Below are 20,522 nucleotides of genomic sequence, written 5' to 3' on the forward strand. Positions count from 1 at the left end.
GGGGGCTTGTGGAGGAAGATACACAAAAATAACCTCTGCCAGAATATATGACCTCTACTGGACCCTCCTAGATGCCTGTTTTGGGGTCCTTATATAGGACCTTCATGCGTGGTACCGGTGGCTGTGCCACTCCCTTGTGATGAATTAAGATAGGTGGTAAATCCTGATCTCCAAATATACACAGATGATTTAGTACAAACAGGGTTTTAGAAAGCCTTTCTCTGCTATCTGAGACCTCCTTATGTTTTGCCAGGTAACCCTTTATTGTTGCATTTGCTCGTTCTACCATTGCCTGCCCCGTTGGGGAGTGAGGAATTCCTGTAGTGTTGTATCACGGTCCGGGAGGGTGGCACAGGCCGACTGCCCCCTGGACAGTAAATCCCACCTGATCTGGGGCGGGCGGCCCCCGAGGTTATGCGGCATGGCGGCAGTCTTCTAACTGCGTCAATTCAAGCAGGAAAATAGTGATACGAAGGAAGAACTGGACTCCATCTCTGTTCTACTAGGGATGTTTATTTGGGGTAACTGGAAAAGGGGTGCAGGGAAGGAGAAGGGGGAAGGGAGACAAGGCAGGGAGGGGATGCTAGCAGCCCAAAGATGGAAAGACCACGAGGTAATCCAGGCTCTGCCTTTTAAGGGGAAGGAAAGGGGGCAGGGGCTGGCTCTCTCTGAGCCAGTCCCAGGAGGACAAAGGGAAGATGGGCAGGAGGGTACACACCAATAGGTTTTGAGGTACAGCAGAGCATATTTCAAAATGAACCAATGGTATACAAAGCAGAGGAACAAAGGAGCACATGGAATCCTAAAACCCACGTTGCTACACTGTAGTATGTTTTATATCCCAAAGTTACATGTATTTTTTCACCAAGGCACTACAACAAGCTGGTCCATTGTCTGTTTTGATAGCTTTGGGTTTGCCCAATACGGCAAAGCAACTAGTAAGGTGCCTTATAACATCCCGGGCTCTTTCGCCGGGCTGTAATGTTGCCCATATCATGTGGCTGTATGTGTCAATGCAAACATGGACATATTTTAATCTACCAAATTCAGGGAAATGTGTTACATCCATCTGCCATAACTCATTAGCTTGTAACCCCTTGGGGTTCACTCCCATACCCAAACCAACACCCTGGTTATGAAAACTACAAATAGGGCCGGCCCGCACTATGGCCCTGGCTTCTGCCAGTGGAATTTTGAAACCCTTATGGAGACCCCTTGCATTTTGGTGAAAGTTCATATGTGCGTGGCGGGCCCTCTCAAAGGAAGATACTGGAGCTTCTGCCACCGCTACCAATCGGTCCGCTCTGGCATTGCCTTCTCCAAGGTCCTCTGACCACTGATGACTTCTTATATGCAACACGGCATATGGGTCAGTCCTTTGGCCAATGGTGCGTTTAAGCACCATCAATAATTCCGCTAGTCGGCGTTTTTGCACATCCTTAACCATTGCTTCCTCAATTCTGTTAGCAATGTCTGCGACATAGAGAGAATCTGTGACAATGTTAACAGGTTGGTCTATGCAGTTGGTAAAGACCCAGACCACTGCTGATAGTTCCAAGGTTTGTAAAGAGTCCTCCGATGTTGCAGGAATAATTTTGTGTCGCCATTGCTTCTCCTCCATCTACATCGCAGCAGCTTTACGGGAGCGTTTGCCAGCATCTGTATAAACAGTCACTTCTCCTGAAAGCGGAGAGGATGACCGCAATGGCTTTATTAGCCATTGGTGATTAGACATCCATGCCAGCGTAGAGGGCTGGAGAGGTCGGATACTGATGAGGGTTCCCTCTTCCAGCAACGCTGCCTGAAGTTCCATAGAATTTTGTAAATACCAGTTCAGGTCATCCAGCTTCAGTGGTACTTGTATTTCCCCTGGCGATGTTCCTTGGATCTCCCTTATCCTTTGGCGGCCACGTTTGATAAGATTTGCCATTGTAATTATGTTTTCCTGAATCGTTTTTCGTGGTTGAAGGGGTGGTGCTAACCATTCCAGCACCAAAACATTGTAATCCTCATTTGTGGTAGGGGTATTTTCCCCCGTTTTCTTTTTATGCTGAGTGATGGCACCCAAAAGGTATTGAGGGCCAGTTAGCACAGTGATATTTAGTGGCACATCAAGTAGACGACGCGATGTATGATTTTGTACAACACGTTCTGAGATAGTCTGGATCGCCGCCTGCTGTGCTGTAGAGAGGGTGACTTTTGTAGCTGGCTCAGTGCCTTTCAGTAGAGGCCGCAGGACATTTAACAGTTCATTAGGAATACCAATGACAGGACGAAGCCATTGTAAGTCACCCATCAGTTTCTGAGCATCATGTAGGGTTTGGATGTTTGTGTAAATCTGCAGTTTTTGAGGACGAACCTGATGGTCTGTTATTGTCCATCCCAAATATCACCATGGTGATGTGTTCTGTACCTTTTCAGGGGCGATTGTAAGGCCCTGAGCACACAAATGATTAGTCAGGGTATGTAACTGATCTGCGGTAAAAGGTGCGCTCTGTGCCAGTAATATATCATCCATGTAGTGATAGATGATTACTTCTGGCCAGGCCGTCCGAAGAGGCCTGAGAGCAACATCCACATAGAGTTGACAAAGTGTCGGTGAGTTCCGCATTCCCTGTGGTAATACAGTCCATTCAAAACGCTGTGCAGGTGCCTCACGGTTAATTGAGGGCAGCGTAAAAGCAAAACGCTGCATGTCATCTGGATGTAGTTCAATGGTGAAAAAACAGTCTTTTAAGTCCACAACAAGTAGAAACCATTCATCTGGTAGCATGTTGGGATTGTATGGTGACGAAAGAGGGAGACAAATTATGTTTTGCTCTGTCAAGTTGGCTAGAGTAACCCACAAATTTGTTTTGTGCTGCACTGGAATTTATGCTACAACAACAGAGATTAGGCAAGCTAAGGTTGATGAATTCACATAATGACCTTAACAACACATCTAGAATCATCAGTACAGGAACAATAACTTCTAAAAGCAAAATTACATTTTTCTATACATAAAATTTTAGCATAAATATTGCATTGTCTAATTGCTTGAGGGGTTATACTCCCCCGTTTTGTTTTTGACAAGATGTGTTTCTTTCTATAAAAAGATGAAAATGACACAAAGGTGTAACAATACATGGAATGAAACAATAAGCTTATTTAAGAAAATACATCTTCAATTGTTTAACTACTCTGCTATCTCCCAGGGACTGCAATTGCTGGGAACCTCATTCCACAGGCAGGGCTTGGAGAACCTTTCCCGGGCAAGGATTCCAAGTTTACCTGGAAGAGGGCTCAGCTTTCACAAGTCCAAATCAGCGAGTCAAGGTGACTCGATCACATTTTTGGTGCAGAAACACCTGGGTTTGGTGGCATACTTCCCAACCAGTCAGGACTAAGGCTTGGCCAGAGCCCCAGGCCTTAACTGGGAGGGTTTTCTTAGAGCATCTTATAAACAAGCTTTGATTAATACCAATAAGGAGAGTGTTTTATCGTGTTACCACCCTGGTAGATAATCATATAAGGTGAGGTGAAACACTTGAAAACAGTGGACCCTATCATCTGACCTTAACCAAGGAAGATGAAACTGCAAGGCTTTTGTGAACAACAATATAAACTAACAATTTTAAAACTTAAAATAAAGCTTGATCTTAATAAATTTGATTTAAAACTAACAAATAGGACTTAACTATAATGGAATTCAAAGTTGATATCACTTTAACAACTTAACTCTAACAGAATTTAAAACTTAACAGAATTTTAACCTTAACAGAATTTAAAACTTATTAAAATTTACATCTAATAATACTTAATTTTAACAGAATCTATACTTAACTAAAGACATTTAACAGGAAATTTAACTATTCAGTAGAACTTTGCTCTTAGGTTTCATTCACACATCAAAACTCTCAAAATCAAAAACCACACTCTCAGCAGTTACAGGTTTCATCTACACATTAAAACACTCAAAAGCAAACAACACTTTCGGCAGGCCTGCAATATTCACACATACACACAACCCTATCTGAAGCAACATTTAAGAGGCTTAATTATAATTGAATTCAAACTTAATAGGATTTAAAATTAATGGAACTTAAAACAACAAATATTGAGTAACAGTTGAACTTGGTGTTAATTGAATTTAAGCTTAATGAAATGTCAAATAACAGACAACATAATATACCTGTAATAAAATCTAAATTCATTTAACTTTAATAGTGTTTGAATTTAACAAAATTTAAAATTTAATATAATTTGTGGTGCTTTTATTCTCTTGACTCTGCTTAGCTTTTGTCTTAGGTAAGCTTATCAAGGTGTTACTTGAGCTAAATTTTAATGGCACTCAACAGGTAGTTTAAATTATTTAGTATAGTTTTACTTATAGGCCTGGTCCACAAATTTAAAAATGCTTTAGAAGCCAAACAACATTTATAGTATGTTTGTCACAGCACTGTCACACCCACACACACAGACACACTCACACACACATAAACGCTGCCCCAAACAACACTTATAAATAAAAATATTTCTTTAAATTTAGTGTGGTAGTTACTTTGTGACGTAGTTTTGGATGTTTCTGGAAATAACTTACATGGGGTAAAGCTTAGGGTGAGTTTTACACAGTTAATTGCATTTAATAATTTTTGTAAATCATTTGATGTTTTGATATAAGGATTTAAGGGTAATGGCTCTAGCTTTATTTTTTGTTTAGTTAATATTCACTTTATTTTAAAAAGGGTTTACTGAATTTGTTCAAAACACTGAGTTGGTTTAAAAGCTAAGATATTATGCACCTAATGATGAATGATGCTTTGAGGAAATAGTTCAAAAATTAACTTTGTTAAAATATACTTAGGATAAACACCTTTAAAATTGCTTTAGCAAGGAATTTTAGCTTTTCTTTAAGGTTTTAGTAACTAAGGTTCATCAGGACAATTATGTTGTTACAATGGTTTCTCATTAGTAAAAGCTGGAAACAAGTTTAAATCATAACTTAGTTGCACCAATTAACAGGGTACTTTAAAATACAGTTAAGAATTGATTTTTGGAGCTTTGAAAAGAATCTTCCGTGGCACAGCTAGTGTTTGCTTGCATCATTCACAGCGGGGCAGTCCCAGTCTCGGTGTTAGTGATGGTTCCAGTGAGCAGGAGGCGGTGAAAGGGGCGTGGACAGCCAGCGGCACCGCCCATCGGGGTGCCTTCTGCGACTTCCGCCTTCTGCTTCAGTTGACAGGAAACCGAGGTTGGAGTAACTTCCGTTTCGCTCTCGGGTTGCAGAGTTTGCATGGCGCGCGGCGGGGCTGTTCCTGGGCGGCGCGGCTGCTCTGAGCTTTCGCTGCTATTACGGTGCGTTTCGGCTTTGCGGGTGGTGGCTCTGATCTGGCAGAAACTGTTGTTCTTTTTCCGCGGTTTGTTTGTGCGGCAATGCAGCGATAGAGGGCTACGATTCTCCCTGCCCCTGGTGGGGGGGGGGGCCGCGGCTGACGGAGTTTTTTGCATGTTAAAAACAGTCTTTTACTGCCACATCGATAACACCGGGGTGATTTCTGGCTACTTTGGCTTCTTTCCCGCGATATTTGAGCTCTCTCCAGCATCGCACCCAGTTGTTCTGGCAAAAATTCAACGCTGACTCTCTCACACAAAGCAGCTAAGATGTTCCTCGCTACAAAGCTGCCAAGCTCCACGATACACCGAGACAGGAATAGGTCCCTCATGCAATAGAGTAACTTTGTATTCTCGGCTCCCGGCAGCGGCACGGCGCGCCCTTCCCCCGCCGGTGCTGGCAGCGAGGGAGAGCTACACTTCCCCCTCCCTCCTGGCGGGGGGGGGCTTCCCCGGCTGCGCCGCGGCTGCTTGCGTGTTAAAAGCAGCACGGCAACTCTCAAGTTTCTTTCTGCTCTCTGTAACCGCAATTTTCTGTGCCACCCTTGCCAGTTCCAGCTCTGCAGGATGTTGCAAGCAAGCCAGGACTTTACTCCATGGTCCGCCAAGCTTTTTCCCCAGTTTCCCATCGTCACACACAGCGTCTCTCACCTTATCTCCCACTTTCTGCCATTCATCATGGTCAAAAATGGTATTAGGGTCAATAAAACAACCTTTAGCCAACCCCCATGCTGTTAACGCCATTAAATCACTCTTTATGTCCTTACCCTTAATCCCCCGCTTTTCTAAAAAGCAATAAAACACATCAAAAAGTGGCTTGCCTCTTCATTCCGATGTACAGAACTGCGCACTCACATTCACCCTCTGAGGTTTTCGGCCACTTTTCTTGTCTGGTGCGAGATTTTCACCTCACAAGTCCGGCAGTGTCCAGATCCCGTTCTGATAACGGTCATCCTGTGCGTGTGCCCCCACTGCTTTGACCCTTCCGGGGTGATCGGAGCCAGATGCCTTCTCCGTCGTGGCTACATCGCCTCCCAGATGGAACCAGCCAAAAGGGGGGCGAGACCCTTGTGCGTATCACGTCGGAGTCACCATTATGCTGAGAAACGGAGGCTTGACAATCCAATATGAATTTACCACAAGCTTCAGTTTATTGATTTACAGCATACAGTTTTATAGTGTAGTTAACGAACTCATGCATATTCTGTAATCATACAATACTATTGGTTATATACTTCCACGCCCTAAGTTTGGCTACTTGCCTTAACATGTATCTATGTTTACCTATAGTGCCTGATTTCTACATATTTGTTACCAATTAATGCATTCTAGACGGCCCCCACGACTCCTATGTTGCAGAAAGTCGTGGTGACCTTAGATCGCTGATTGGACGCAGGTCTCTAATTAATAGTTGGCTGAATATGGCTATTGTTAAGAAGTGGCTTGTTAAGAAGCAATCTATCTACATCTGCGCGTCCCTTCTCTAAAAGCCAGCTTTCCACAATTTAAGAAAAAATCAAAACAAAGTAGTCATGCACTTCTTTTTAGCTAGAGGAGGAGGGGGAGGGAAAAATATGTGAAGGGAGAACAACATGGAGACACCAAGGTCAGTGGAGAAGGTGGGGGAGGAGGTGCTCCAGGCGCTGGAGCTGAAAACCCTCTGCTAGCTGTGCTGAAGACCATGGGGGTAGCAGGAGGTCACCCTGCAGCCCATGGAGTCTCCAAAGATGCAGAAATCCACCCACAGCCCATGCCAGAGGAGCAGGTGGATGCCTGGAAGAAGCTGTGATCCAGTGGGAGTCTCATATAGAGAGTTAAAGCTGCAAAGGCCTTGCAAGAGAGAGAATGCCCTTGCTCCTGGCATGGAAGCAGCCTGGCCTTGGCTCAGGAGAGTCTGCACCTTATGGACAAGAGGACTCCTGTTGCAACAGAATTCATGCAGGATGTTGCTCGTGAGATTTGACCCATGCCAAAGAAGTTCCCAGAGGACTGTCTCTCGGGGGAGACACCCCGTGGCTAAGTAGAGGATTCCTCTTCCTGATGGACTGACCAGAGAAAAAACCCCATATTCTGCCCCCTGACTGTGCTGTTGGTTGGAAAAAAGGAGAGGGGTGAGCCGAGAAACTGTCTTGAGAGAGAGAGAGATGAGCAGAGAAACTGTCTTGAGAGAGAGAGAAAAGCAGAGAAAGAGTATTTGTAGTAGAAGAATTGTAGTGATTAATAGGTTTATGGACTAAGAAAATACCCCACACCTGCCCCCTACCTGAGCTGTTGGTTGGAAGGAGAGAGGGGAGTGAGTAGAAAAATGGTGTCTTAAGAGGGAGGGGGGTGAGTGAAACGTTTATTTTTACCTCTCATTAATACTCTGACTCTGTTAGGTAATTAAATCACTTTGCAACTTTAGGTTTGGAGCCTGTTTGCCCTTTCTCTGTGAGTCCCCTCACCAGTGTCCTATCTCAGCTCATGAATTTGGTGTGTGTTTAACATCTGCAGCAGGAGAGAGCGGGAGTGCCTGGCATTTAGTCAGGGTCAAACCCCGACACCAGGCCATGCAAACCCAATGCAAGGGACAAGGTGGATGCAGTCAGGTGGCAGAGCCCAAAGCCCTCCAGCTGCCTCTGGCTACAGCTGAGCCACAGAAATGGCCAGTGCTGCACTCTGCCCTGACTCGGGGAGGGTGGGAAATGCTCTGTGGGGTGGCTGCAATGATGGGAAGAGGCCAATTGGCAGCGCAGAGGGAAACCCATCAAGGCTGCTGAAGTGTGGCTAGCCAGGGCTGCCCGGGCAGAGGAGGTGGCTGTCAGAGTCCCTCCTGGGGACGAACACAGGACCGAGAGTCGGGAACTGAAAAACAGAGCAACAATGGACAGGGGGTGGGGCTGTCAAGATTAAAGTCTCAGGGGGAGCTGGACTGGCCATATGAGGGTGAAGTATTTCTGGCTCCAGGGCTCAGTGACACCTCGGCACAGCAAGGAAGAGATGCAACATCCCGATGGGCTGGTGAGCGAGGGGGGATTTCCCCATGGACACCATCTGCCAGGTCCTCCAGGAATGGGAAATGTGCTGTGATCACACAGGGCACAGGCAGGTCAAGCCCCTGTGGGATGGAGGATGAGGGATGAAATCCCAGTCTGGGCAGGCCTGGCAGATTGACTAAATCACACTCCCCAAAGCTGGAGGCACCTGGGCGGAGAAGCAAGCCCTGGATGGCTGGAAAGGCTCCCTGTGCACCTGGGAACATTGTGCTGGGCCTGGGAAAGGAAGTCTTATGGCAACACAGCCCTGCAGAAAGAATTGAATCCAACACTGGAACTCATTCTCCAAAGAACCTCACAGACACTGGGGACAAAGAACCTGGCCCTGCAGGGATGGATCCCATTGCCTGTGGTGCCCCAGCCTTGGGAAAGATCCCAAGGTGGGATGGGCTGTTAAAGGACATGCAGAGAGCAAGGGGTTCTGAAGCTGGGAGCTTCAGCCCTTGGGACACACCTGCAGCAAATGCCCCCTGGTCCCTCAGCACCAGAGGAGCTCCCAGTCGAGCTGGCCCTGCCCAATTTGACCCTGCCTGGAGCAAAGCAGGGGATCAAGGCCCTGTGGGGAACATGAAGAATGTGTGAGGGAAGAGAGTTGGAATCAGTCCTGCCCCAAGCAAAGACAACGCCATGGGCATGGCCAGGACCTGGCAGTTCTTGGATACCACCTCAGTCCTGGATGGGCTGGGGGAAAGGGACTCTCTGGCTCTTCCAAGGAGCAGGGGCTCTTCTGGTCGAGGAAATGTGCCAGGGGAAGTGTCTGGGGTTTGTTCCTTGTCAGCGGCTTTCCCTAAAAATCATTCATTTTCTGACCCTTTTGATTCTGAATGTTGTTGCTGTTTGCTGTTGGTTTTCTTTTGTCATTGCTGTTTGCAGGAAATTGTTCTTCTCTCAGCCCTTTGGGATCTTTGCCTTTTGTGCCTCCCCTGGGAGGGGGAGGGGCAGCAGCCGCTAGTTTTTAGTGGAGAATTGGAGAATCCCATTGCTAAAGCCCAAGAGAGCTGAAAAAAGAAACACCATTTCTGCCAGTTTAACCAAAAAGCTGCATTTTGCCCTCTATAGAAGAAGTCCTGTGCCTCCCTGGTGCTGTCAGGAGCAATGTGGAGCCACTGGCATTTTGAGAGTACTGAGAGGGAGAATGGGATGCCCCTGGACTATCCTGAAGCAATGGGGAGGTACTGGGAAGTGGAGTAAGGAGCCCCTGGGGGTACTGGGAGCACTGGGAGGGGGAGTGGGGAGTGTCTGGGGGTACTGGAAGTGGGGTACTTGGGGTGGGGATGACTTGAAGCTCTGTGGAGCCTCCCCTGACTTGTGGCCACCTCCCAAACAGGATGGGTAACCACAGAAGCTGTGGAAGAGGAACGCCAGTGGCCCCAGTGCCCCCCACTTCTCAAAGTGTCACAACTTTGGTTGTAGAATTTCGTAGATGTCATGGGGTTCCCACGGTTGCCCATTCGGCCCCAGCAGCTCCGCGTAGGTCGCCTGAGCGTTCTCCACTGGGGGGGCTTCGGGCTCCGGGGGTGCCCTGTGGGGATAAGAGAGTGTGGGAGGGGATGGGAGGTCCTGGGGGTTTGGGTGAAAGGGGGGTCATGGCTGGAGCCCCCCACTCACCTGTCCTGGTGCTTCCTGGTGGCTGTAAAGGAAAGGGGTGGGGGTGACTGTGGGGTCCCAGGAGCCCTGACCCTGCACAGGAATCCTGAACCCCCACAGGACCCGCAAATCCCTCCAGGACACTTGGGCATCCTGGAAGCCCCCAGGAACTCTGAACAACCCCAAGGCCCCCAACTCATTGAGCCCCCAGAACCCCAAGCCCGGGAGGGAGGAGGAACCTCCAAACTCCCCAGGATGCCAAAAAGAACCCCCAACATCCCTGCACGACCCTCCAACAACTCCCTAAACACCACAGGAGCCCGAGAAACATCACTGGGGGTTCAGTGCCTCTCACGTCAGGACTGTGGGTGATGCCTTGTAGTCCCCCCAACTCTGGGGCTTCCCACCACTCCTCACAACCCCTGTTCCCCCATTGTCACTCACCCATGTGGTGCCCCCGCTGCCTGTCCATGATGACACCCACGAGCAGGACCAGGAACAACAGGGACCCAATGACCCCGACAGTCACTCCTGGGGACAGATTGGGACACACTGGGGTCATCTGTCACCCCAGGGATCTCGAAATCCCCGGTGACCTCAGGTGGCACCTTCTGTGCCCTGTTCCCTCTGTGACAATGCCAGGGACAGAGCGGGGACAAAGCAGGGTCACCCATGGTCCAGGGGTCCTCAACCCCCACAGTGACCACGTGTGACCTCACCTGTGTTCCTGGATCTCTGTGGTGTCACCTCCAGGGCCAGCTCTGGGCTGAGCATCCGGAACACACGGTGCTCATCCAGCTGGTTGGTGGCCACGCACTGGTAGGTGCCAAAATGTCCCACATCGATGTCCCCAAGCTCCAGGAGTGGACCCTGGGCCACCTCGTGCCCATCGCGCAGCCAGGTGAAGGTGACAGGTGCTGAGCCCACCTGCACCGAGCAGCGCAGGGTCACGGGGTCACCCGCACTCACCTGGATGGCAGGGGGGGCAGGGGTGATGGTGGCATTGGCCACGGGCACTGCAGGGACAGGGACAGGGCTGAGGCTGGGGGAGGGGCTGGAACACGGTGTGTGGGGTGGTGGACGAGGGGGGGGTGTGGGTGGGATGGGCAGGATGGGGGATGCCATGGGTGGGTCACCCCCAGCCCGAGGGTCCTGCTTCCCCGAGGACTGTGACATGGAGAGTGGGACTCTCAGCTATGCTGCCCCACCGTGGTCTGGGCACCTGCAGGTGACAGGGGACACCAGCCTGCCAGGGCCAGCGACAGTGGGGCAGGGACACAGCATCCCCCGAGGACTCACCAGCAAGGCTGGGAGTCTGGGTTGGAAGGGAGGAGGGAGAGGGGATAGGTGGGGGTGGCACCATGGGGAGAGCAGCACCAGGGGATAGGGGGTAGGGGTTCCCCCCAAACTGTCCCCATTGGGACACTGGTTTGGAACAGAGGTCTCATGGGCAGGGACACACTGGCCACTCTGGGCTGAGTTAGCACATAGGGACACTGTGGACACCCCAGGCATGGTCACACCACCGTGCTTGCAATGGTCACCTTCACCAGTTCCACAGCAATTCTCTCCACAACAACATCCCCATGGCCCTGTGCCTATGATGCCATTTCAATGGCATCAGTCCCTATGGGCTGTCCTCATGCGGCTTGTCCCCTTGTCCCTGTGCCTGCGTCCTTCGCCCCTTGTCCCTGTACCCACAGTGCCCCAGCCCCATGATGCCTCTCGTCTCAGCTCAGTCCCCCCATTCCTGTACCCTGTTCTTGTCCCCAGAGCCACCCCATGACCACAGTCACACCAGGCTCCATACCCACGCACTGGCTTTGGTGGCTCTGAGGACCTCAGGGGAGCCCGCAGCCCCCCTGTGCCCCCTCCCCACCACTCTCTGCCTCACCAGGGCCATCCCTGAGGCATCAGGCCCGTGCCCAAGGCACTCACCCCACAGGAGCAGTGCCACCTTCCTGACCATCCCGGTGTCCCCAGCCATCCAGGCTGGCTGTCACACACTGACTGCACCAACTGTCCCCTGAGTGGTGGCTCTTCGGCTGAAGGGGAAGGAAGCGAGGTCACATACCACATGTAGATGGCCTTTGGTGGGGGCAGGGTGGTGACAGGCTGGGAGCAGGGTGGGGACATGGTGTTCCCAGGCATGGGGGGCTCAGGGGATGTGGGGAGCTCAGGATGGGTGTCCCAGGGCAATGGGGCTCCAGGGAATGGAGGTCCTGAGGAGGAGAACTCACAGGGAATGGCTGTCTGGGGATTGGGGGTCCACATGCAGGGGGGTTCAAGGATGGGGGTCCCAGGGGAACATGGTAACCATGGATTGGAGTCATGGCGTGTGGGTCCCAGGGACAGGGGTGTGGGGGAAATGGGGGGGACTCTTGGAAATAGGGGATTCTTGGGGAATGGGGGCCCATTGGATCAAGGGAATGGGGTCCAGGGCACCAGGAATCCTGTTATGGTGGTGCCAGGGAGGGCAGACCTGAGGAATGAGGGTCGTATTTTTGGGTTCCCAGGGGAATGGGGGTCCCAGGGATGGGCAGTGTCTGGGGGGGAAGGGGGTTAAGCTCCTTCACTGGGTGTATCAGATTTTGGTGTAACCCTGGGCACAGCACACCCCCCAGCTTGGGGAGCACCTCATGAGGATAGTGAGGGTCTCCAATGTACTTCAGGGATGCACCATTCACCTGAGAGGATTTTGCCTTTCTCTGTTTCTTTTTTTCCTTATTTTCCACATTTTCACACTAGCACCCCCAATCCCCACCCATCCCAGTCCCTGGCTCAGCAATCCCAGGGAGCAACTGAGCAGGAAACAGGTTGGGGAGGAGGAAAGTGGGAGTGGGGGCAGGCAGGGAGCGGTGGGGGGGGCTGTAGGGGATGTGGATGTCCAGCTTTGTCCCCCCAACACTTTCACTTTCCCTTTTCTGCAGAAGAAGGAAGAGGCTGTTTGTGGTGAGAGTCAGAAAAAGGGTTCAGGTTCAGTCCTGGGGCAGCACATCCAGTGGGGTCCTGTCCTGGGGGACCCTTGTTCATGGATGAGACATCCTGGATTCCTCTGTCCAGGGAGGGCTCTGTCTGCCCCCAGTGAGGCAGTATGACCTCTGGGGTGCCACAGCTTGGGAAATGCCCCATCCCCTCTATGTGCCCCTTGACGGCACCTCCTTCAGCTGGGGAGCCCCCAGTCCCCCTTTTGGAGCCCCAAGGTGCAGCCCCTTCCCCTCCAATCTTGCAGACCCCAAGGCCCTTCTGTTGTTGAGAAGCCCCCACAGGAGTGACAGAAACCCCCCTAACCTCCCATAACCACCACCCCTCACTCCCCCTGCAGGGCCTCAATGCTGGGAACCAGGATGAGGATGAGACCTTCCAGATGAAATACCTGTGACCCCCCTGACTGTCCCCCCTCTGTCCAGAACACCCGAGGACCATCCTGCCCCTTCCCTCCAGCACTGGGATGGAAAACTGGAGGTGACTTGAGAAGAGCAGCTTTTGCCAGCCCTGCTCTGGCCAGCCCCAGGGGCAGCCAGCACCTGAGGCTCCCACCTGTCCCCCTGGCTTTGATTCTCACAGCTTTAGAGCTGCTCAAAGGTGAGAATTGTGTGGGGAAAAAGGCCTGGCTGTGGTTTGTTCAGCTCTGCAAGAAGCACAGAAACCAACTGGAGCTCAAGCAGTGGCTCTGCGAGGGCCTTTGATGGTTTTCAGAGCAGGGCTGGGTGGAAACTAACCGTGCAGGGGCAGCTGTGAGGGAACCAGTCCAGAAATGCAGCAATCGATCATTTTGTCCCTCTGGCCAGGTGACTGAGAGAGCCCCAGAACTCCTGCAAAGACAACAACAATCTGCATGACCTGGACACTCCTCTTTCCTGTACATAACCTGCAGCCCCATGACTGTCTCTGAGCACAAACAGCATCTCCTTTGTACTGCATGAAAGAGAAAGTGAAAGTGCTGGGGGGGCACAATGGACACCCCCTTCCCCCATAGCCCCCGACCCTCCCTGCACCCCCTGTCCCCCTTTTCTGTCTCCCTCTAGTTCCCCCAATCCGTTCCCTGCTCAGGTGCTCCCTGGGATTGCTGGGCCAGGAACAGGGAGGGGAGGAGAGTGGGGTGTGATGTGTGAAAGTGAGGAAAATACGGAAAAAAAAGAAGTTAAAAGAGGAAAAAGCGTCGGGTTTGGGGACATAGTCCTGAAGCTACCTAGAACCCACCTGGCGCGGCCTCCAGGGCAGGAGCACCTGGGGGATGTCACCAGACCCTGGTCACCCCGAAATATGAGGCACTTAAGGGTAGAGCTGAGACCCACATGCCCACCCAGCCACTGCCCATCCCTGGGAAGTCCAATTCCCCTGGGAACCAAACCATGGGACCCCCATTCTTTATGTCCCGTCTCCCTTGGATCCCCATCCTGGGATTCCCATTCCCCAAAATCCCCAATCCCCTTGATCCCATCCCATGAGTCCCACATTCCCCTAGGACCTCCCATCCTAATTGGGACTGCAATTGTCCTTGGCCGCCATTCCCCCACCAGCCCCAGCCCTGTGACCTACATCTCAAATCCCTGGAGCCCATGATCCCCTGCGAATGCCATCTCTGGAACCCCCCTCCATGGGGACCCCCATTCCCATGGCACCTCGATTCCCTGCACCCCATCTCCTCAGAACCCCTATTCCATTGACCCCCATTTCCCTGGGACCCCATCCTTGGGTCTCCATGTCTTCCCACTCCTGTGAACACCATGTCCCACCAGAAACCCAACAACAGCCTTCTGTCAGCTGTCAAGCACTTTCCACTTCGGTGCAGTTACAGTCACAGCCGGCAGGGGCGCTGTTGGCTCCCAGCTGGGCTGGGCAGGTGCAATGATTCACCCGCGGCTGCAGGGGGCGCTGTGGCGCGAGCTCAGCCGCCTCTCCACCTGGCAATGGCGGCTCAGGTGACAGAGAATGAGAGACAATGGCTTCCTTTGCGAAACTCACAGGGAGCAGCTGGTCTGAGTGCCACTGCGGGTGGTGAGCTGAACTGTAGCAGGAACCTCAGAGCAGTGGGCTGGAACAGCAGAGCCGAGCACACCCAGGGTAGCAAACAAAGTGTGGACAAAACTCTGAAGCCCTGGCAAGAGCCGCAGGGGTTGGGACAGATGCAGGGTGTCGAGTGAAAGTGTAGCAAAAAACTGCCACAACAGTGGAAGGAAGACAGCCAGGCTAGGCAGCTGAAGCTCCCGCAAGCAGCCAGGAGAAACTCCCTCCAGAGAAGGGAAGGCGGTCAGGGTCCTGGGTTTCCCCTGAGGCACCCAAGCAGATGGTGAGGGTCACTCCCAGTGAGGTTGGGTGTTGGAAACATCCCAGTTCAACAGCTGCTCTTATGAGCGAAGGCTCATCCATGGTAAGGAGAAGAAGTGAAGGACATAACTCTGCAGTAGCAGTGAATTCTCCCCTCAGGCACAGCCCAGCACCAAGAGCACAAACATCTCTCCTGCCATCCCCCTGAGAGAAAGAGATCAAGAGAGCGCTGAGAGGGCTGAGCCCAGCCCCTGACCCCCAGCCAAGTCTCACCGTATCTCTGCACTTCCCAAGAGAAAACCTCCCTGCTAAGAGACTGCAGCAAACTGCACCCCTTCCCCCTCCACCACATCCTGGCTACATCTTTTATCACTTAAGTACTCCTCCTTCCCATCTCTTAGGCAACAAATGGGAAAAAAGTTTCCTGACAGAATGAAAAAAAGAAAAAATCCTGACCTTCAAGAGGAGGTCCATCCAGAGCCACGAGACTTTATGGTTCCCTTTAGGAGCCCATTGGTGCATCCCACAGCAGCATTTGTCTCTGGATAATACAGAGTGTGGAATCTCCCTGAGTGTGCAAAAGGTCCATGTGATTGTTCCCTGTCTGCTGGGCAGCAATACACCCCACAAGGAAAGCTTTTGTTGGGACACATTTAGGAACTCTTCCCAAATTTCCCATTCCCACTCTGAGATTTGATTTACTTCCCATGGATTCTGCTCCCAAAAAGGAACAACTCTGTCCATCCTTGGATCACTGCCCAGGAATCTGTGGAAATGCCCGTGTGTCCCTCAGGGTGTGATTCCCTGGTAAATCCCCTCCATACTGCCATGAATTCCCCTGCCTGGGCACTCTCTGCTCCTGCTCTCAGCCCTGAGTTCCCAGGATCCATGTGTTGAGCCCCTGATCAATATTTCCACACTTTTCCCTCTTGTCTGGCAGCCACAGCCAGAAAACAAACATTCTATCTGAGAGGTTCCGAAGGGCTGCAGGTTTTGTACAGGAAGGAGGAGGGTCCAGGCCAGGTTGTTGAGCAGAGTGTTGTTGTCTTTGCAGGAGTTCTGTGGCTCTCTCGGTCCCTTGGCCAGAGGGACAAAATGATCGATTGCTGTATTTCCGGACTGGTTCCCTCCCAGCTGCCCCTGCAGGGTTGGTTTCCACCCAGCCCTGCTCTGCAAACCATCAAATGCCCTCACAGAGCCACTGCTTGAGCTCCACTTGGTTTTTGTGCTTCTTGCAGGGCTGAGCAAACCACAGCCAGGCCTTTTTCCCCCCCACAATTCTCACCTTTGAGCAGCTCTAAAGCTGTGAGAATCAAAGCCAAGGGGCAGGTGAGAGCCGCAGGAGCTGTTCCCTGCTCAGGAGCTCTCCAGTATCGCTGACCCACGAAGTGGAGGGGACAGGATGTGAAAGTGAGGGAAATAAGGAAAGAAATAGAAATGAAGAGAGGAAAAAGCACGGGATGGGGGCACAGCCCTGGAGTCCTGCCCTGTGGTGCCTCCCTAAACCATGAACACCCCATGGCAGCTATGCTGACCTGTTGGTCACCCCAAAATCTGAGGCACTCAGTGAAGTAGTCGAGACCTGGTGGGCAGGTGCCCACCCAGCCACTGCCCATCCCTGGGCCCTTTATTCGCCTTGGAGCCTGTTGGGGGTTGAGAATTTCTTCCCATTCTTGTCACTAGGCAACAAATCGTCTGATTTTCGGAGCAATCAAGCCCTTTTTTGTAAAAGACAAAGGCTAGGTTTTTGGGCGGGGCAAGGTAAGGGAGATCTGCTGGGGAACACGCTCTCTCGTGGTTCGGACGCTGAGGGGAGAGGCTGCTGCCTCCTGGCTTTCCAGCTGCTACCAGAGGAGATCCAACTGTGCCCTGCTTCTCTTCCCTCCTGGCTGGGTGAGCTTTGATTCAACTTTTCTCCTCACGGGGAGGGGCACGTTTCCCCCCCCCGGGCTGCGTTCCCTCGTGGCTGCTGCCGGGAGAGAGTCCGGCTGCCTCTGCTGACTGCCCCCGCCCTCTGCCGCATGAGACCACAGCGTCTGCTGTGACTGTAGAAATTCTCGCTGGCCGGAGAGAGAGAGAGCGCCCGCTTCTGTTGCCCTGTTCCCTCGCTGCCCTGAGCTGTTCCTGCTGCGCTGCGTGTTCCTCAGCCCATCCGCCATTGCAGTTGCCAGACAGTGACCTGACCCTGCGCCACAGCGCCACCTACAGCCGCTGGGGAGTCATCGCACCTGCCCTGGCCGGCCGGGAGCTCAACAGCGCCCCTGCTGCTTGCAACTGTGATTACACCACACGGGAGAAAGTTCAGCAGCTCACGTTATCTGCTGTTTGGTTTTCTGGTTCTAGTTGTGGTTTGCTATTATTGTTATTGTTTGTTTATAGATACTAGTAAAGAACTGATACTCCTTTTTTTTCCCATACCTTTGCCTGAAAGCCCTTGATTTACAAAATTAAATAATTCAGAGGGAGGAGGGGAAGAAAATCACATCCTCTGCTCTAGGGGAAGGTTCAACCTCTCTTGGCAGACACCTGTCTTTCAAAACCAAGACAGAGCCCAATGATGGCTCCCCATTCTTTACGTCACATTTCCATGGGGCACCCCTTTCCCCTGACACCCCAATCCCATGCGGACCCCCATGCCATGATCCCAAATCCCGGGAGCTCATGTTCCCCTGGAAACCCCCATCCCTGGGGTCCCCAACATAGGGCCCCATCCCATGTGAATCCCCCCTTCCCACTGAGCCCCATTTCCCTGGACACCAATCCTTAAATCCCAACACCCCCTCAGGCTCCAATTTCTGGGCACACCTTGTCCCCACCATGTCCCCACCATGTCCCCCCCATGTCCTCACGATGTCTGCACCACGTCCCCACCCTGCCCCCATCCTGTCCCCACCCTGCCCCCATCACGGGCGACCAACATGTGGGAACGAAACGTGAGATTGTTTGCTTCTCACTACCCGGGGGACAGAAGGTCTCAGCAGCATGTGACAGCCAGCCTGGATGGCTGGGGACATGGGGATCGCCAGGAAGGTGGCACTGCTCCTGTGGGGTGAGTGCCCCGGGCACGGGTCTGGCGCCCCAGGGATGGCCCTGGTGAGGCAGAGAGCAGTGGGGAGGGGGCACAGGGGGGCTGTGTGGTCCCCTGAAGTCCCCAGTGCCAGCAGAGCCAGACCATGAGGGTGGACACTGGTGTGACCATGGTCGTGAGGGGGTGGTAGGGACAGGAATGGGGGGACAGGAACAGAGAACAGGGATGTGGGGAGAGGCACCATGGGACTGGGACAGCTGTGGGGACGTGCATGGGGGAACTGCGATGCAGGGACAGGGACAAGGGGTCAAGCGCTATGCAGATGTGGCCATAGGGACAGGAGCCATTGGAATAGGATCATGGGCACAGGGCCATGGGATGTGGCCATGGGGATAGGGGCTGTGGAGCTGGTGGAGATGACTTATGCCTGCATGGGGTGGTCATAGAGTCCCCATGCCTGGGATGTCCACAGTGTCCCCATGTCCTGAATCAGCCCAGGGAGCCTGAGGTGTCCCTGTAATTGAGAGATCTATGCCACACTGGTGTCCCCACAAGGACTATTTGGGGACAGCACTCACTCCTGGTACCATGGTTCCCGTGGAGTCAACCCACCCAACCCTATCTCTTCTCTCTTCCAGCCCAAACCCTCAGCCTCAGTGGTGAGTCCTCAGGGGATGCCATATCCCTGTCCCGCTGTCCCCAGCCCTACGGTGGCTCTGGCAGGCTGGTGTCTCCTGTCACCCGCAGGTGCCCAGACGACAGAGCTTCTTGTGCAGCCTCCCTGGACACCGGCGGTGCTGTGGGACCGAGTGACACTGACCTGTCAGGGCTCAGGGACACCCAATGTCACCACCTGGTACAAGGGTGGGCGGCGCTGGGGCCTGGAGGGACCCAACCATTTCACTGTCACGGAGATTGGCACCTAAAAGTGTGACAGACCTGGCACCGGGATCAGCCCCCCCGTGACAATCGTAAATGGTGAGGGGGTGTTTGTGTCCCCAGCCTGGCACCCGCGGGAACCCCGAGGGCTCTAGGTGAGCTCTGCATTCTGGGTCAATGCCGTTGGTGTAACCAGAGCCTGTCCCCTGCACACGGGGACATCCCAGAGCATCCCAGTGCAAGGGGACCTTCCTGTTCCAATTGGGGACCCCTGTGTGTGACCCAATGGGGTGTCTTAGTGCCATCTGGAACTGCCCGGTGTGACAGGACCCCCCTGTCCCCCAGAACGGCTGGTGCTGCAGGTGCCAGCATGGGCGCTGCTGGAGGGGGACACGGTGACACTGCGCTGCCGGAGCTGACGGGACAAATCGGTCACTGGGCTGTGCTTCTACCTTGGGGACAAGGAGGTGGGGAGGCCCCTCGATGGGACCAAGCTGTCTCTGTCCCCCCTGCAGCTGCACCACAGTGGCCAATACTGCTGCGGGGGCTGGGTGGACTCCGAGCTCTCGCCGTGGGTGAGGTCAGCGCCAGTGACAGTGACAGTACATGGTGAGCACCCCAAAACCCCGATATCCAGACACCCTCACAGCCCCTGACCCAGGTATTCAGGGTCACCATCCCCACCAACCATCTTCTTCCCAGAGCTCTTCTCAGTGCCGGTGCTGGAGCTGGAGGGTCCCCCCGAGCCCACCGAGGGGTCCGCCCTGAATCTCAGCTGCCTCAGCACCCCCAGCCCCCTGCGGCCCCGAGCCCCCCTCCTGCACCTCTTCTACCGGGACGGGCAGTTGCTGGGGGGCCCGCAGGGGTCCCCGCAGCTCCTGCTGCCCGCCGTGGGGGTCTCCCACTTGGGCAGTTACAGCTGCGAGGTGCGCTCTGAGGGGGGGGCCGTGCGGAAGAGCAGTGCCCGGCTCCGCGTCACGGTGCGCAGTGAGTGCGGGGATGGGCACGGCAACCCCGACGTCTCCCCGGTTACCCCAGCTCTGCCGGTGCAGCCTCAGCCATCCCTGACACCCTGCCCGGGTCGCCCCATCCTTTCCCGGCTCCCCCATCACTGCACCGCACACCCTGGTTGCCCCCAGAGTCCACCCACCTCTCCCTCACCGCATCCCGAATTCCTCCCGAGGTTCCCCCATCACTGTCCCGACTCCCCCCACCCCTCACTGGACCCCTGCGCTAAGTCCACCTACACCTCTCTGAATTTCTCCCATGGTTCCCTGATCCTCCCATCGCTCTCTGGGTCCCCACACTCCTCCCTGAATCCCCCCATCCCTGCCTGGGCTCCCTTGTACCAC

At 53.1% G+C, this 20,522-nt stretch overlaps 1 protein-coding gene across 2 annotated transcripts in view; it reads left to right on the plus strand.

Moving 5' to 3' along the window:
- The window catches only part of LOC146420307 (Fc receptor-like protein 2), a 71,062-nt gene that overhangs the window by 41,274 nt on the left and 9,266 nt on the right, over positions 1-20,522 (plus strand). Inside the window, exons 6-7 of one of the 2 annotated variants that reach the window (XM_085048382.1) lie at positions 19,751-19,779; positions 19,873-20,157. In XM_085048382.1, coding sequence (XP_084904508.1) covers positions 19,751-19,779; positions 19,873-20,157 — 314 coding nt within the window. Of the gene's footprint in view, positions 1-19,750; positions 19,780-19,872; positions 20,158-20,522 lie in introns of those variants that run through there. The other variant, XR_014849182.1, reaches the window with a different exon arrangement.

The sequence above is a fragment of the Lichenostomus cassidix genome, unplaced genomic scaffold (assembly GCF_008360975.1).
Source record: "Lichenostomus cassidix isolate B80296 unplaced genomic scaffold, HeHo_3.0 HiC_scaffold_852, whole genome shotgun sequence".
Taxonomy (NCBI): domain Eukaryota; kingdom Metazoa; phylum Chordata; class Aves; order Passeriformes; family Meliphagidae; genus Lichenostomus; species Lichenostomus cassidix.